This window comes from Vulpes lagopus, chromosome 2 (assembly GCF_018345385.1).
Source record: "Vulpes lagopus strain Blue_001 chromosome 2, ASM1834538v1, whole genome shotgun sequence".
Lineage (NCBI taxonomy): Eukaryota > Metazoa > Chordata > Mammalia > Carnivora > Canidae > Vulpes > Vulpes lagopus.
The window spans coordinates 6,299,232-6,315,938 of NC_054825.1; the positions used below are offsets into that span (position 1 = coordinate 6,299,232).

The 16,707-nt window shown below is 58.3% G+C and overlaps 1 protein-coding gene and 2 long non-coding RNA genes across 6 annotated transcripts; 1 reads left to right on the top strand and 2 right to left on the bottom strand.

The window, feature by feature from the left end:
- Window positions 1–906: 906 nt before the first annotated feature.
- On the bottom strand, window positions 907–2,390 carry LOC121484588. Its single transcript, XR_005986074.1, has 3 exons — window positions 2,258–2,390; window positions 1,347–1,515; window positions 907–1,087 (listed from the first exon to the last, which is right to left on the bottom strand). It is a non-coding gene; the product is annotated as an uncharacterized LOC121484588 (long non-coding RNA).
- Window positions 2,391–2,428: 38 nt separating this feature from the next.
- LOC121484587 lies at window positions 2,429–6,713 on the bottom strand. 4 transcript variants are annotated; one of them, XR_005986073.1, is made up of 6 exons: window positions 6,590–6,713; window positions 6,275–6,353; window positions 5,124–5,354; window positions 3,942–4,095; window positions 3,069–3,523; window positions 2,429–2,795 (listed from the first exon to the last, which is right to left on the bottom strand). It is a non-coding gene; the product is annotated as an uncharacterized LOC121484587 (long non-coding RNA). The 4 variants fall into 4 exon arrangements; XR_005986072.1 differs by having other exon boundaries at window positions 3,069–3,204; window positions 6,259–6,353; XR_005986071.1 differs by having other exon boundaries at window positions 2,429–2,737; window positions 6,259–6,353.
- Window positions 6,617–16,601, top strand: MMP21 (matrix metallopeptidase 21). The gene is made up of 7 exons (XM_041744016.1): window positions 6,617–7,000; window positions 8,772–9,252; window positions 9,845–9,984; window positions 10,235–10,376; window positions 11,718–11,975; window positions 14,228–14,400; window positions 14,659–16,601. The coding sequence occupies exons 1-7, from the start codon at window positions 6,617–6,619 to the stop codon at window positions 14,956–14,958; spliced, it is 1,878 nt and encodes a 625-aa protein (XP_041599950.1). The 3' UTR covers window positions 14,959–16,601.
- The last annotated feature ends 106 nt before the right edge of the window (window positions 16,602–16,707 follow it).

A 16,707-nucleotide genomic window follows, 5' to 3' on the forward strand; every position in this document is an offset into this window, starting at 1 on the left:
AACACCCGCAGCCACCCAGAAGCTGTGCCAGCCCCGCCAAGGTGGCTGGAGCCGGGTCTTGAGGCCGGCCTCGGGACCGAATGTCGCCACCTGGACCACAGAGGGCTAACCTAGCCTTAACTTCCGCAGGCTGCTGCGTAAGGAGCACGCCAGCTGTGCCACCCTGGGCTGTTGTGTGGGGCTGGCAGCTCCTGGGCCGGGCGGGCGGTCCCCTGACCGTGCGCCTGCAGGTCAGAGCCGGGCCAGATTGCTACAGATTAAACCACCAAACTACCGCGCTGCCTCTGACCTACCTGCTGCCTGCTGTGCCGGGTGCACACGGCCCTGGGGGCCATCACGCCCACACTCGTGCGAAGTGGCCACATACGAGCCCCCACTGAGGTACGTACGGGGGAGGAGAGGAAGCAGCCCTTCCACAGCGGCCCAAAGCAGCCTGGGCTTCTTTGTTGGGGACAGGGAGCAAGTGATGGGTCCTGAGGGTTCAGGAAGCCCAGGAGGAGGGGTTGGGGTGAAACTCAAGAGTTCTGGTCTCCCTGTCACCCAGAGTCACTCCTGCCTTCTGAGTTGCCATGTCCCCATCTGTCAAGAGGGTTTGAGCTACCATTTCCTGAGTGTGAGCCTTGCAACTCAGAAAACTACTTGTGGAACGCCCTGAAGCCCCCTCAAGCTCTGGATGGAGAGCTTATGCTGGTGGTTCATAAGCAGAGGGTCGCATAGTCTCAGCAAATAATGCTCAGCATTTATCCGCCACATCTGAGGTTAGAGGTCTATCTGGTGGGAAGTGCCGCTGGCATGCAAAGGTGTCCTGGGGCCATGAGTCCTAAGTACCTGGGCATCAGACGCAGCAGGGCTCCTGCCCTGAGGGGCTGCAGACACTTGGAAAGAACAGTCAGGAGGCCACTGGGGTCAGCATAGCAGCCTGTATTTCACACGACAGCACTGTGTCCGGGAGACACGGGGGAGGCCGTGTCTCCTGGGACGACAATTACCATAGCACAGTGGGGAGCTGGAGCAGAGTCTCAGGATGGCCTTCTTCCAAACCAAGTCACTTGCCTTTTGCGTCGATGTCATTGACTGTCCTATTTCCCTTCGGAGATTTTATAACAAGCATTAGATTTCTTTTTGTTTTTCTTTTCTCAACCAGGCTCCACGCCCAGCATGGAGCCCAACATGGGGCTTGAAGCCCTTGACCCTGAGATCAAGACCTGAGCTGAGATCAAGAGTCAGACACCTCACTGAACAAGCCACCCAGGCGCCCCAGATTTCTTTTTTTTTTTTTTAAGCCCATTTCTTACAAATGTCCGGAGGTTCTCAGCTGAGCAAATCACACCACCGGTCATACGTACCTCTCTGCCCACCAGCCGTTCCCCTTCACTGGAATATGCTGAACACTTGGCAGCAGAGACGGAGGACGCAGCACATCAGCAACCACGCGATAATCAGTAAGAGGCAGCCAATGATAATCAAAATCTCCAGGTCGATGGCGATCATAATCTCAAAGCATGTCACACGCACCTGGGCGGAGGAGTGCAGGCAGGCAGTGAACGTGGCCCCCCTCCCCTCCCAGCCCCCTCAGCACGCTTCCTTCAGTGGGGGACCCGGGAACCCCCAAACCCCAGCCCGTATATGTGTAAAGCACGTTCCCGGGAAGGCCCAGGAGCCAAGGCTGGCAGTGGGGGCAAAGGGCTTCTCTGTGCACGAAAAGCAACTGAAATGCAAACTCCAGAGAAAAGGAAATGAGAAGGGGAAGGAGCGCAAAGAATCTTTTCCCCCTTTCACAGGCAGCAGCAGTGGTGAGCGGCTCTAAGTCCCAGGCACACAGGCCGCCCTTGTGCAAGCAGCTTCCCAGACACCTGGGCCTCCTGACATCGACGGTTTCCAGAGCCCGAACGGACCCCTCGCTGTGCATCAGGCTCTGCAATCCCCCGTGGGAATAATTGAGGGAAAGTCTTTTAAAATGTCCCGCTGCGTGGGGCTGAGAATGTGCAAACCCATCTCGTAAAGGACTAAATGACACGTACTTCAGGGGGAAAGACACTTTTCAGTCCTCTCAGGACCCAGACAGCTGGATCACGCCATCTCAGCAGATTCCGGAAGCCCCCAGCCAGAGGGTGCCCCAAGCTCAGAGATGAGGCGTGCCCTGCGCAGACCAGAACCGGCCCTGTCCCCCCACCCCACCCCCCCGTATTGTAGATCACACGCTTTTCGCTGCCACTTTTCCTCCTAAATTAACTGATTTCCTTAAAATCCAATTCACCTGGAGTACGAAATTTGGTTCATCAAACACTGGGAGCCTTGCAAAGCCAGTCAGTCTGCTCAGAGGCTTTGAAATAACCGGGGAGAGGAACGGTCCGAGAGAAGAGGGGACGATCCCCGAGTCCGGCTGCCCCCGGCCGCCTGAGGCCAAGCACACGACACAGGGACGAGGGACGACACGAGGGAGGAAGGCCCTCCGTCATGAAGCCCTCAAGGCCCCACTGTCCTTCACGGGCGGCCGTCACCCACGTTTGAAGACCTGACCCTCAGGAGCACCGTCTTCGGCCAGAGTCGCGGATGGGACCGGCTCCGACTGCTCTTCCAGTCCCAGCGGAACCGGGTCTGTGTGACATCAGCCGCCGGGCCCGTGCCGACCAGAGTTCTCCATTCTTTCCGCGTCCGGAATGTTGGCCTCCCAGGAAGCAGAGCGCTACGTGGGGTCTCGGGCGGCTTTGTTCTCAGTCTCGTACCGGGCAGGTTTCTGTATCCCCAGGAGAAAACACTTAGGATTTATCTTCTCATCGAAACACAGAGGGATGCTGCGGGGGGGGGGGGGGGGGTGTCAGTTGGTGAAGAGTCAGCCTTGGGCTCGGGTCAGGATCCCGGGGTCCTGGGATCGAGTCCTGCATCGGGCTCCCTGCTCTGCGGGGAGTCCCCCTCTCCCTCTGCCCCTCGCCCCTGCTTGTGCTCTCTCTCTCTCTCTCTCAAATAAATAAAATTTTAAAGCACCACACCGTTTGAGATTGCAATTAAAAAAAAGAACCCCAGTCACGCGGGAAGGTGAACAATGCCCTTACACCTGCCAGTCGCACCTGGCTCTGTCCACACGGCGCGGCTCTATGCAGCCAGTTATTCAGATGTCTGTTCCTGACGGATCGGGACGGTATGTTGGTAAGTACAGCTGACGCACACGTACACTGTCACGGGATCGACCGGTGTCATCGTGACCTGTACATTTATACACATCACACCCGCTGACACATGGAACCAACACGTATGTACGCCAGGTGTGACTCGGCGCAGTGGGAAGACACCAGCGTGGGGCCCCGGTGGCGGCGGGCGTCTCTGGGCAGCGGTGCAGCCCGCCTGCCAAGCCGGCTCTGGCAACGAGGAGTCCAGGTCCCCCCCGGCTCTGCGTGAACGTCACGAGCCACCGTCCTGCGGGAAGTCCTAGGTGCTGCACGCCGCTGGGTGCCCACCTCCCTCGCCTGGTTTCACAGTGAGTACCCCGGATGGGCCTTCCACTCCGAGGCTGGCTTCGAAGATACTAAAGGACGAGGCCGGAGATGAGAATGTGACCTCTGTCCGGGCACATGGGACCTGGCCAGAGGGCTGTCGCTCGGTGTTAGGGCGATGGTGGTACGCTCTGCGTGCCCCCCAACAGTCTACCGGGTCCAGACCCGCGCTAACACTTGCCGCACAGCATCGAGAGGGTGCCGGGGCGCGCGTGTGCACACAGCGCAGAGCGAGGGGTGCCAGGGGAAGGGTGAGGGACCCACGCCCTGAGCCCGGGGTGCCCCCCTCCCCCCACCATCCACAGCCCGTGTTCGGGGCACTAGGGGAGCACGTTCGTAGGAGGCAGGTGGGAGTGGGGGCCTGCGGACACAGCTGAGCGTGGGCGGCCCTCGGTCATCAGAACGGCCCTGCTGGGGAAGGTCATCGAGCAGACGCGCCCACCGACTGACCCGGGAGCTGGACCCACGCGGTCCTTGGGATGTGGGGGCTGCTCTGCTTGCCCTTCCTGCTCCCAGAGGCTGTTCCAGGGACGTGGCCTCGACAGGTGACGTGGTGTTGAAAACACCTGCACAGAACGAAGCAACCCAAACGGTGACACTAATTCTGTGGAAGACACAACGGATAAAAGGAGCACGTTAGGCCGAGAGCATCTCCGACGGGCGCACGGGACGCCCCTCGCAGCCCCGGGAAACAGCCGAGGAAGATAAAACACGACGAAATCCGAGAGGGAGACTCTCGGGGCGCCTGGGGGGCTCAGCCGTTGAGCGCCGGCCTTGGGCCCAGGGCGTGATCCTGGGGTCCCGGGATCGAGTCCCACGTCGGGCTTCCTGCAGGGAGCCTGCTTCTCCCTCTGCCTCTGCCCATACCCCCTGCTCGGGCTCTCTCTCCCTTTCTGCTTCTCTCTCTCAAATAAAATATTTCTTTTTTTTTTTTTTTAATAAAATATTTCTTAAAAAAAAAAAAAGAGAGACTCGTAATCATAGGAAACAAACAGGGCCGCTGCAGTGGGGGAGATGGGGTAACGGGGTGAGGGCATGAAGGAGGGCACATGACGTCATGAGCACTGGGTGTTCTCTAAGACTGACGAGTCACTGACCTCTACCTCTGAAACTAGTAATACACCAGACGTTAAGTGAATTTACATTTAAAAAAGACCCCGCCCCCCCCCCCCCCAATGAAACACAGTTTATGTGACTCGGCCCAGGTAGGGCCTCTTGATAAACTTCCAAGATCCATCCAGCAGGCGGGGGCGGGGACCCGTTACCCCTGGACAGTCCTGGGAGGGTTTCGAGTACACAGGCCCCCCCACTCCATAGTCATGCCCCCCACACCCCCGCTCGCTCGTGTCCCCACCTGGTACATGTCCCGCCCCTGCCATCTGTGAGCCGACAGGAACCCAGTGGGGCTGTGCAGGTAGCCTGACAGGTGTCCCGGCTCCCCGTGGGCACAACCCCCAGATGTCACCGGGGCTGGCCTTGCCACGGCAGCACCGGTGTGAGGACAAGCACCTGCTCCAGGGCCCTCACTGGGAACGGGTCCCCCCGGAACAGCCTGGAACTGTGCCCTGCCCGGGAACCCCAATATCCCGGAGCCCCATGAGGGGTCTCAGGGTACAGGGCCATCAGACCAACCTGGCACAGAAGGGCTGCTGGGGCCCACAGGAGGGACTGCCCGGCCAGAGGGGTCCGTCGGCATCTGCCTCTGGGCCGCACCCCTTTTTTATCGCTTTTCCATAGAGCAGCTGGGAAGATTCTTTTAGGTCTCTGTATCTAAGCAATCTCTACACCCAACGTGGGGCTCACACAACCCCGAGATCCAGAGTCACCTGCTCCTCTGAGCCAGTCAGGCGCCCCAGGAGGATCCTTTAAATAATGAATCCATAAAGTCATTCCTCAAAAAATCCCCATGAATTTAGGGTAGAATCCAAGTTATCTGACCTCCGGGTCCTTCATCACCTTCCCATCACCCTCTTTCCTATCCTCCCCTCCCGCCTCCTTCCCCCTCTCCGACATCCACCACACTGCCAGGTGCTGGGGCCCGCCTCAGGGCCTTTGCACGTGTCCTTTCCTTTGCCCACACCACCCAGGAATCCCCAGTCACGGGTGATGGTATCCCTCGTACTTTTCTTCCATTGCTTCCATTTCACCTTTGCGAGAGGTCTTTCACGGCCACCTGAATATTGACTGCCTGTCACTATTGGAATCTTTCATCATTGTTTGGTTTACTGTCCGCCAAAGGGCAAAGAATGAGTCCATCACGTTCAGTTCCCTACTCCCTGTCCCCAGGAGAACAAGGACTGTCTGCTGAATGAATGAGCAGCTAAAGGCCGGTGCCCCACCCCCGCACCTGTGCTGTTGTCAGACCCGTGGCCTCGCACTCCCAGCTCTCCCCTGCAGCCCTGGTGCCTGGAGGGCCTTCCTCCCTTCCCGCAGGCTCCTGGAGTGACCAGTGACAAAGTGCAGGCGGCTGAGCCTGGGTCCGCCTAGTCTTGTTCCCTGCACCCCCCCCCACCACCACCCTCCTTTCCCAGAGACTCCTTCGTGGGGGCGGTTCTAGAACTTCCGGTGACTCTAGCTGAACCTCATGGAAAAATCCTGGCCCACAGACCAGGACAAGCCATTAGCTCGATGATAAACGCCTACATTCAGGAACCGAGAAGGGTGCCCGGCACCGTCCACGGGGTCTTAGGTAACAGGATAGAGGACATGATCTCTATGAAGGTGGCCAGACACAAACACTGTGGGGGCATCTGCCCGGTGCCCGCACCTGCGAGCGCCTTCACCTGAGTGTCAGCACCTGAATCGCTGGGTTTCCTCCTGGATCCTCGATACTTTTAAAATCCTTATTTTCCTAGATTATTCCTTTTATAAAAAGAAACAAAAACAAAAGATCAGAGAAAAAACCCCCGCACCCCAGCTAACCTAGGAAGAAAGTGGGCGCAGGCTGCGGGCCCACTGCGTCGGGGTAGGGCGCAGGGTTGCTGGGGCGAGGCTGGCGCCTTGGGCCGGGTCCCCCCCTCCCCCCTCCCCTCCCCCCACCCCTCCCCCCTCCCCCCTCCTCCCCTCCCCCCCACCCCGCCCCCCCCGCCCCGGGGCACCTGCCGCCGCGGCCCGTCGCCATAGGAATGGGGCCCGCAGGCGCCCGCTGCGGAGGCAATTGCCCGGGGGCCGCCAACACCGTCACTGCAACAAGAAGGGCGCCCCGGGGGCTTCAAAGGGCCGCGCCCGACCGCCCGGCGCCGGCGCACTCTCGGCCCGCGAGGCCCTGCGCGGGGCTCCCCGCGGCCGCTGATAAAGCCTCGGCCGGGCCGGACGCAGCCGGGCGGGCGGGCCGCGCTCCCGGGGCCATGCCGGGCGCCCCCGCGGTCCTCCGGGCGCTGCTGCTCTGCGGGCTCGCCGCACCCCCGCCCGCGCGGCCCGAGCCGCTCCTCCGCAGCCGCGACCGCCCCGACCCGGAGCCCGCGCCGCGCCGCCGGGCGCAGCCCATCGCCGACCTTCCCGCCGCGCAGGTAGGCGCCCGGGCCCGCAGGCGCCGCACACTGGACGGGACGTGCGCACGCGGGCGGGCACACTCAGACACATGCACACGCAGGCACGTGCAGATGCAGACCCATGCACATGCAGGTGGGCACCGACACGGGGCGTGCACACACAGGCACAGGCACACTCAGACACGTGCACACACGGGCGGGCACCGACACGGGCAACGCACTGCAGGCATGTGCAGACGCAGACCCATGAGCATGCAGGCGGGCACTGATACGGGAATGTGCACCCTCAAGCACCACCACACACAGACACGTGCACATGCAGGTGGGCACCGACAGGGGACATGCACACGCAGGCACCAGCACACACAGACACATGCGCACGCAGGTGGGCACTGACACTGGGACGTGCATACGCAGGCGGGCACCGACAGGGGGACGTGCACATGCAGGCGCGGGCACACTCAGACACATGCACACGCAGGCACGTGCAGATGCAGACCCATGCACATGCAGGTGGGCACCGACACGGGGCGTGCACACACAGGCACAGGCACACTCAGACACGTGCACACACGGGCGGGCACCGACACGGGCAACGCACTGCAGGCATGTGCAGACGCAGACCCATGAGCATGCAGGCGGGCACTGATACGGGAATGTGCACCCTCAAGCACCACCACACACAGACACGTGCACATGCAGGTGGGCACCGACAGGGGACATGCACACGCAGGCGTGGGCACACTCAGACACATACACACGCAGGCAGGCACCAACACGGAGACGTGCCCTCGTAGGCACAGGCACACTCATGTGCATATGCAGGTCGGCACTTGCACGGGGACGTGCACAGGCAGGTGGGCACCTACAAGGAATGTGCACACGCAGGCGCGGGCACACTCAGACACGTGCACACGCAGGCACGTGCAGATGCAGACACGTGCACACGCATGGCAGGCACTGACACAGGGACATGCACACGCAGGTGCGGCACACTCAGACACATGCACATGCGGGCGGGGCACTTGCACGGGGACGTGCACAGGCAGGTGGGCACCTACACGGGAATGTGCACACGCAGGCACGTGCAGATGCAGACCCGTGCACATGCAGGTGGGCACCTACACGGGAATATGCACATGCAGGCACAGGCATACACAGACACGTGGGCACGCAGGCAGGCACCGACACAGGGACGTGCACACACAGGCACCAGCACACACAGACACATGCGCACGCAGGTGGGCACTGACACTGGGACGTGCATACGCAGGCGGCCACCGACACGGGGACGTGCACACGCAGGCACCGGCACACACAGACACGTGCGCACGCAGGTGGGCACTGACACTGGGACGTGCATACACAGGCGGGCACCGACACGGGGACGTGCACACACAGGCACCGGCACACACAGACATGTGCACATGCAGGTGGGCCCTGACACTGGGATGTGCATACGCAGGTGGGCACCTACACGGACACATGTGCACACGCAGGCATGTGCAGACGCGGACACGTGCACACGCAGGTGGGCACCTACACGGGAATGTGCACACGCAGGCATGTGCAGATGCAGACTCGTGCACACGCAGGTGGGCACCTACACGGACACATGCGCACATGCAGACACGTGCAGACGCGGACACGTGCACACGCAGGTGGGCACCTACAGGCAAGCGTGCGCAGCCACAGGTGGGGCCTCCCGCAGCCAGCCGTACCCCGGACTAGAAAGGCCGCTCAGTCCGCGCCCCCCGGCCGGCCGGCCGGTGCCTCCGTGTCTCCCCAGCGATTCCTGTCCAAGTACGGCTGGGCCGACGCGCCCCCCGGGCCCCGGGGCCCCCCCGCCGCCGCCCTGGCGCAGGCCGTGCGCAGGTTCCAAAGGGTCAACGCGCTGCCGGCCAGCGGGCGCCTGGACGCGGCCACCCTGGCTGCCATGAACAGGCCTCGCTGCGGGGTCCCCGACACCCGGGCCCTGCCGCCCCCCGCCGCCCCGCCGCGCCCCAAGCGCTTCCTGCCGCCGCCACTGCCGCCCGGGGCCCCGCCGCCTGAGGTCGCCGCGCCGCGCGGGGCGCCCCGGGCCTTCGCCAAGCGGACCCTGAGCTGGCGGCTGCTGGGCGAGGGCGCCAGCGGGCAGCTGGCCGAGGCCGAGCAGAGGCGCATCCTCAGGCTGGCCTTCAGGATGTGGAGCGAGGTGATGCCGCTGGACTTCCGCGAGGACCTGGCCACCCCCGGGGCCGCCGTGGACATCAAGCTGGCGTTCGGGCGGGGTGAGAAGGCCCAAGACCCCCAGGCCGCCCGGGAACCCCACTCGGGTCACCTGCACAGCCCCCTGGGGGCCTGAGGGCGCCCGGGCTGGGCCTACGGCAGCCCCTCCGCGGGAGCGGCTGTGCTAGGACTCCTGCCCCGCAGGCGCCCCCGCCACTCCGGGAGGTCGGGATGCTGGCCTTGGGGTGCTCCCAGCCGGGTGGGGTGGGGCGGGGCGGGGCGAAGTCACCCCTCTGCGGCCCACCTGGGAGCTAGGGACGCTCGCCCGCCCTGCTGGTCTGGCTGGATTAGGGCCCTCCGGTGAGGCCCACACGGGCGCTGAGGACTACCCTGGGGGGCCTGGGACCCCTGGGGGGTCGCTCCTGACCAGGCAGCTGGCAGGCTCCAGCCAGACCTGCGCCCTCCTCTCCTCCCGAGGCCTTTGGACGGCCCCCCTCGTCCCCCCTCCCCCGGGCTCCCCCAGGCTCGCTGTGCAGCTCCGTCTTCCAAGACTTTAGGGGTGCCAGCACTCGGCTGCACGGGCCAGGGCTTGCTTCCGCTCGTGCACCTCAAGCCCCCGGCCGCGAACCGTCTGTGTCCCCCTCCCCCTGCCAGGCCGGCACCTGGGCTGTCCTCGGGTTTTTGATGGCAGCGGGCAGGAGTTTGCCCACGCCTGGCGCCTGGGCGACATCCACTTCGACGACGACGAACACTTCACGCCTCCCACCAGTGACACGGGCATCAGCCTCCTCAAAGTACGTGGGCGCCAGCGGCTCGCGGGCCGTGAGCGGCAAAGGGCGGTGGGGCGCGGGCTGGCGGCCAGAGTGCTCCGGGGGGGCCGCAGCCTTCGCAGAAAGGCCCCGAGGCTCCCGGTCCCTCCCCGTCTCCGGGTCGAGTGCTGGCCCCCTGAAGCCCAGCCCTGCCCTGGAGTGGGGTGGGGGTGGGGGGTCCACGTGACACTGAGACCCCCGGGTTGGCGCTGCCCGGGCGCGTGTTCCCTTCCAGGTGGCCGTCCACGAAATCGGCCACGTCCTCGGCCTGCCGCACACCTACAGGGCGGGATCCATCATGCAGCCCAACTACGTTCCGCAGGAGCCCGTGTTTGAGCTGGACTGGTCAGACAGAAAAGCAATTCAGAAGCTGTACGGTAAGACAGAATGTTCTGGGAGCATCTCCGCGGCTCACAGAGGACACACCGTATTCTAGAGCGTTCCTGCCCGGGAGCCTGGCCCGGACAGCACAGCTCCGTGAGGCCGATTCTCTTCCCTAACAAGGTGGTCTCGCCCCACCCGTAGCTGTGGGGCCGAGGAGCACGCCCACGGTGGTCCCTCCTGTGACCTGGCTCCCGTGTGCTACGAGGAAGGAGCAGAACGTGGTGGTTTCCTAAAGAGCAGTGGGTGGGCCCCAGGCGGTGGCACCCCCTGGGAGCTGCAGGCACCGGAGGCCCCTGGGAGAAGTTTCCTGCCTTCCCAAGGCAAAGGGCAGCAGAAACCTTGTCCGGATCAACTTCAATCGGTCTTTAATTGTTCAGGCCAAAGTGTTAATGGTTTTTTTTTTTTTTTTTTTAAGATTTTATTTATTTATCCATGAGAGACACACAGAGAGAGAGAGAGGCAGAGACACAGGCAGAGGGAGGAGCAGGCTCCATGCAGGGAGCCCAACGTGGGACTCGATCCTGGGACTCCAGGATCATGCCCTGGGCTGAAGGCGGCGCTAAACCACTGAGCCACCCGGGCTGCCCGATGGTTCATTACTTAATTGAAGTGATTCGTGACCTAGCATTGAGGCTGTAGGGAAAGCAAGCTCCCTTCCCCTTCTTACTCAAAACGGAGAGCACCCCCCTTCCTGTTCCGCGCAAACCATCCTATGCAAAGAAGCTCTCAGCATCCTAAACGCCAGGATGCATTTATTTCCATCAGAGGAAGTCTTACTCTCGTCTGTGCCCAGAACCAAACTTCTTGCCTCTAATGAAGTCAGATGAGCCATCAAGAGGCATCAGCTAGGGGCGCCCGGGCACCTCAGGGGATGAGCATCTCCCTTTGGCTTAGGGCGTGATCTCGGGATCCTGGGATCGAGTCCCACGTCGGGCTCCCTGCGTGGAGCCTGCTTCTCCCTCTGCCTGTGCCTCTGCCTCTCTCGTGTCTCTCATAAATGAAATCTTTAAAAAGACAAAGAGGCGTCAGCTATCTTTAGGGTGATCGCATAACCAGCATCCAAATCGAGACCCTTCAGGGAGTGACCCGGTGTCCTGGGTGCAGGTTAGCCAGAAGGGCCCGTGCGAGGCGCACTGCGGCAGCCAGCGGGCCCCCTCCAGCTCCTTCTGCTGGGCCGGGAAGGCCCACTGCCAATCTCGTGTGGCGTCGTGCTTTAGGACAGTTCAGTGGAAAACTCAATCTTCGAAGTTGTCTCTGTTCGAGTCACGCGTGAACGTAGCAGCTGTTGGTTTTTGCACCAGGTGACGAGTGGTTGGGCTTTTTTCTTTTTTCAGGTTCATGTGAGGGATCATTCGATACCGCGTTTGACTGGATTCGCAAGGAGAGAAACCAACATGGGGCCGTGAGGATGAGATTCAGCACCTACTTCTTCCGCAACAGCTGGTACTGGCTTTATGAAAATCGAAACAACCGGACGCGCTACGGGGATCCTATCCAAATCCTCAGGGGCTGGCACGGGATCCCAACACAACACATCGACGCTTTTGTCCACCTCTGGACGTGGAGAAGAGACGAACGTTATTTTTTTAAAGGTAGAGGTTCTTATGGACAGCTCTATTTCTTCATCATAGAACACATCTTTGAGCCCCATCCCAGGGAAGCTTAGTCTCATACCCTTGCAGTTACGCACCCCATTGCCCTTTGTTCCATCAGACTGTGAGCTCTGTGAGCACAGGGACCGTGTCGTATCCCCTGATCTCTGCAAGAAGGCCCTGAATGCCTCACATGCACAACTGAACGAATGAATGGGTGGTGAACCAACTGTGCCAGGCCCTGAGGTGGTTGCCGAAGACCGTAAGGATGGGCCCTCCCTTCAGAGGTTTTAACTAGTTCTGGAGAGAAAAGACCTTAGAAGCGGACTGCTAGAGTTATGTGGTGCACGGGAGGGGGAGCGGACAAGGTGACCACTGCCGCCTGGAACCAGATGCCTGAGTCACCTTGGAGGATGCGCAGGTCCCTGGGTGCCCAGAAAGGGACACCAGGAATAGTGAGATGGGGGAGGTGCAGGTGAGGGGCAGGGGGTGGGCTTCAGAGTGAGCGAGGATGAAGACGCAGATCCGAGGGTCAGCTGAGCCTGTGAAGGTGCGACAGGGTCACATAGGGTGAGATTAGTTTGGAAAGTCAGGGTCGGCCTGGGCATCGAGAGCCGCCCTGCTCAGGGCCTGGACTTCACCCAGTGGGCACTGAGGAATCTGTGCAGTTTCCCAGCAGGAAGGATCAGTGTTTTGCTGGAAGGTGGAAACTGGGGTGGGGGTCTGGGGGGGGGACACACAGAGCAGGCAGGCCAAGGCTCTCTTGCTGCTGCTTCCCCTCACTCACCGGGCGCCATGCCCAGAGCCTGTGTCCCTGTCATCGAGGCTGGCCGCCCTGGCAAACCAGATATCTAACCACAAACAAGATTCTGTGGTTGCTACCTTCTCTTCCCCTTCCCCAAACTTACGCCCTAGAGGTAAGCCATGTCCTCTCTGCCCGACTCCCGGTAATACGACCCTATTGCCTTAAATCGTGCTGGACTCAGTGAGGCAAGAGCCCAACCGAGAGGATGCTTCATGCGGATTTGCTGTAAGAAACCAGCATATGAATTTGGCCTTAATTGTCCTTACATCACACAAAGGAAGAATTCTTTTAGTTCAGTGACATCAAGAAATTGCCCAGGGTGGACCGTCCTAGTTCGTCTTCCAGAGTTGGAAGCACAGCTTTCAGGGACGTAAGAGGTCCTGGACTAGAATTTATATTGGCGACACTCGGGGACTCTCAATTATAGAATTAGGTCATCGGGGGGATTGCTACCATTCAGCTGGATTTTATTCTTGGATCTTTAAAAACATCTTATTAAAGGGAACTTGCTGTGAATACTTTACATTCAAAAAAGTATTCCAGTTTGAATGGCACCCTCGGCGGGACACACATCACTGTTCTTTCTCGATGGCGAACCTTCCCGGGTGGGGTAGGTGGGGGTGAGGGAGGGGGAGGGAGGCCTCACGTGGTTCGTTGCTAAGGAATCTAACTGGCTGTGATGTGGTGTAAGTTGTGAACACAAAAATATCTAACTCTGTAGACTTGCTCTAATTTATGCTGACAGTGTGCCAGTATTCAGGATTAGGGACTAATAAGGAGAGCTTAGAATCCTGTGCTGTTTCAGAGCATGGAATTAGCATGTGGGGCTTGAAAAGAAACAGAGCCAAATGACAAGCCGGGACTTCGGGACAGTGGGTGGAGCGGCGTGGCTGGAGTGCGGGAGGCCCAGGCTGCCAACCTGGATTCTCTTATCGCTTCAGCTCTCTCCTCCAGTTCCCTCACTGGTACCCTGGGCTTGGTGGGGGAACTACCGGATTCTAAAACACTGAAAGAAAGCAAAACCCCATCAGAAGCATTATGGTTGTCTTCTGTAAAAAGAGGGCTTGTGTTGATGACGGTAGGAAAAGGATTCAGGACGACCCATGGGTCCCTAACGTGTAAAAGGAAAATCTTGAGACTATGTAGGAAGATGAAAAGGAGTAAGATGCTTATAAGTGAAAAAGACCACATTTTTGTCCTTTTGTTGTTGCTCTTGATGAGCGCCCGGGGGCTGGAGTGCCGTGCAAAAGGCAACCGACATTTTTAACAGCAGCAGTGATTACTGGAATCCAGTAGTTCAAGACCTGGGGAATCATTCAGCGCAACGGAGGCTTCCCTTAGCCGCTGGGGTCATGGTTGACGGAGACCTGTGTTGAAAGCAGGCCCTCTTCATCGTTGGCTGTAATTAAATGGTAATTCAGCTTTTTTTTTTTTTTTTTTTGGTCAGGAAATCAGTACTGGAGATACGACAGTGACAAGGATCAGGCCTACACAGAAGATGAACAAGGAAACAGCTACCCCAAATTGATTTCAGAAGGATTTCCTGGCATCCCAAGTCCCCTGGACACTGCCTTTTATGACCGAAGAAAGCAGTTAATTTACTTCTTCAAAGAGTCCCTCGTAAGTAGGAGGTTTCCAGCCTGGTGTTGCTTCTGTGTCCCCTACTTAAAATTCAAGTTTTTAGTTCAGAGTTGTTCTCAATTGCCTCAGACCTCTCTGGCCACAGCAGACCCCATCATACAGAAAATGAAAGAACTTCAAGCCCAGAGAGTCTGGTGCCAAGCCACAGCTTTACTTATTACCTCATTCCTATAAATTAACCTAAAAATCAATAGTTTTCAGAAAAGCCAGTCTTAACTTTCTCACTTGGCTTTACAGGTGTTTGCATTTGACGTCAATAGAAATCAAGTACTTGATTCTTATCCAATGAAGATCACTGAAGTGTTTCCGGGAATAGAGCCACAGAACCATCCCTTCAGGAATATAGACTCAGCCTATTACTCCTACGCACACAACTCCCTTTTCTTTTTCAAAGGCAGTGCATACTGGAAAGTAGTTAACGACAAGGACAAACAACAGCATTCTTGGCTTCCTTCAAACGGCTTATTTCCAAAGCAGTCAATCTCAGAGCGGTGGTTTGACATTTGTGACGTCCATGCCTCCACCCTGACTGTGTAATGAGAAAAATAGGCAAATGGACTCAAAGGATTTCTCTTCTAAGAGAAAGTCTGATTTCTTTTACAAAGAAAACAAACCAGATGTTGAGTAACCAAAGCAAGTAGGGCTAAAATGCGATGGAAAAAGCATTACTCAAACTTTTGAAATATTTGGTTTAAAAATCAATTTCTCAGGCAAAAAAAAAATTATTCAGGGAATGATTTTTAGCAATCTTTTAGGAAAGGTTAAAAAAAAGAATCCTGGGGAATCCCTGTCTGTCCACCCCTACACCTGTTTCATGGGTGGATGAGGACGTAGCCACAGCCATAGGGTCCAGTCGTGGAAGGGAATGCAGCTCCCTGGAAGCACCGACAACGTGGGGATTTGGTGGGAAAGGTCGGATTCCAGACCGACTACACCCAATTCCTGTCATGGCAATTTCTATTTTTCAAATACTTGACAGCGTACAGAAGGCTTTCTATGTATTTCTCTGAGCTTCACAGCTGTGTCAGGGCGCCTCCGACTGTGCACGTTTCTAGTCAGGGAAACTCTGGTTCACGCTTGTGTCCTTCCCAGAGTCAGAGCCAGTGGTTGCCGGTGACCATCGCCGCCTCGCTCCAGCCAGTCAGCGCCCTGGCACCTCCTCTCCATCCCTGGACCGAAAGTCACTTCTTCTTCAAGACAAGTCCTCTCGGCGGTCAGGCCACGGGCGGCCCAGTTCTTGTCCAGTGAGCTAAGACACCAGCACTTCAAGAAGCACTAGTGTAGAATCTGCAGACTACAAAAACATTTTTAGACATCTCCTTCCCCCGCAGGGATGTTCGTATTCTTGCTGACAAGGGAAGACAGCCAGAATTGGGATCTTCTTGCTTAAAAACAAGTATTCCTCTCGACTAAAAGGCTGTTCAGCCAAGGAGCGGCCAGAAAACAAGACCGGGAACACGACATCCGGCACCAGCCTACTTCAGAATGAGACCTCAGTGGAGGCGTGCAGGCTGAGCTAGTGGAGACAGCACCTGACCAACCAAGGGGGAAGCGGAGTAACAGCTGTCCTGGCAGGAGACTTTGCAGACTCTGTGCATCTGCTTCATGACTTAGAACTCTAAATGCTTCAGTGATTTGTGAAAATGGATGCAAATCTGTCCCAAGGAAATGCAAACTGAGTAATGAGGGAGTGGACAGACGGCCAGCCGTAGCTCTGCCAAGCTAGGATTGGAGTCCCCTCACTGCCAAGGAAAACACCTGAAAGTCTTGGCGCCTGAGAAAGCCAATCTGTAAAAATTCAGCTTAAAACAAGTTTATTCCAGACACCTTTCGGTATAGTTCAGATTCCTCCGGAGAGGTGTGGCTGGTGAGCGGACGGGTTGCCGGCCAAAGTGCAGGATCGGCAGCCCAAGGGACCTGCAGATGGCATGAAGGAGGTCAGGCTGGCACTCTGGACCTGGAGGCAGGGCAAGCTCTTGTCTACAAAGGCCTCACGCCTAACGTCCCAACCATCCACCCGACAGGCAAGGGTATGCTTGATGTTTGTTCCCTGAGATTGACAGGACAAGTGCATCATCGCACGCGGTAGGCACAGAAAAGAATAGAGAAGTTTGTATGCAACCGGACAAGAGCTGCACAGCAACAGTGGCAAGTAACGAGTGTGACGTTCTAGTGAGAATTCAGTGGGTGGCACAGTTTTTTAATGTTTTAATCTTTCTTTTGAGTTTTGATTCGAACTGGTTTTTGATTCGAATTCATTCATTAAAGAATTTTACAAAGTGAAGA

Coding starts and splice junctions, on each gene's coding strand:
- MMP21 (XM_041744016.1), top strand. CDS start 6,617: ATGGGGCCCGCAGGCGCCCGCTGCGGAGGCAATTGCCCGGGGGCCGCC. Junction 9,253..9,844: donor CAAGCTGGCGTTCGGGCGGG/GTGAGAAGGCCC, acceptor TCCCCCTGCCAG/GCCGGCACCTGGGCTGTCCT. Junction 14,401..14,658: donor ACTTCTTCAAAGAGTCCCTC/GTAAGTAGGAGG, acceptor TTGGCTTTACAG/GTGTTTGCATTTGACGTCAA.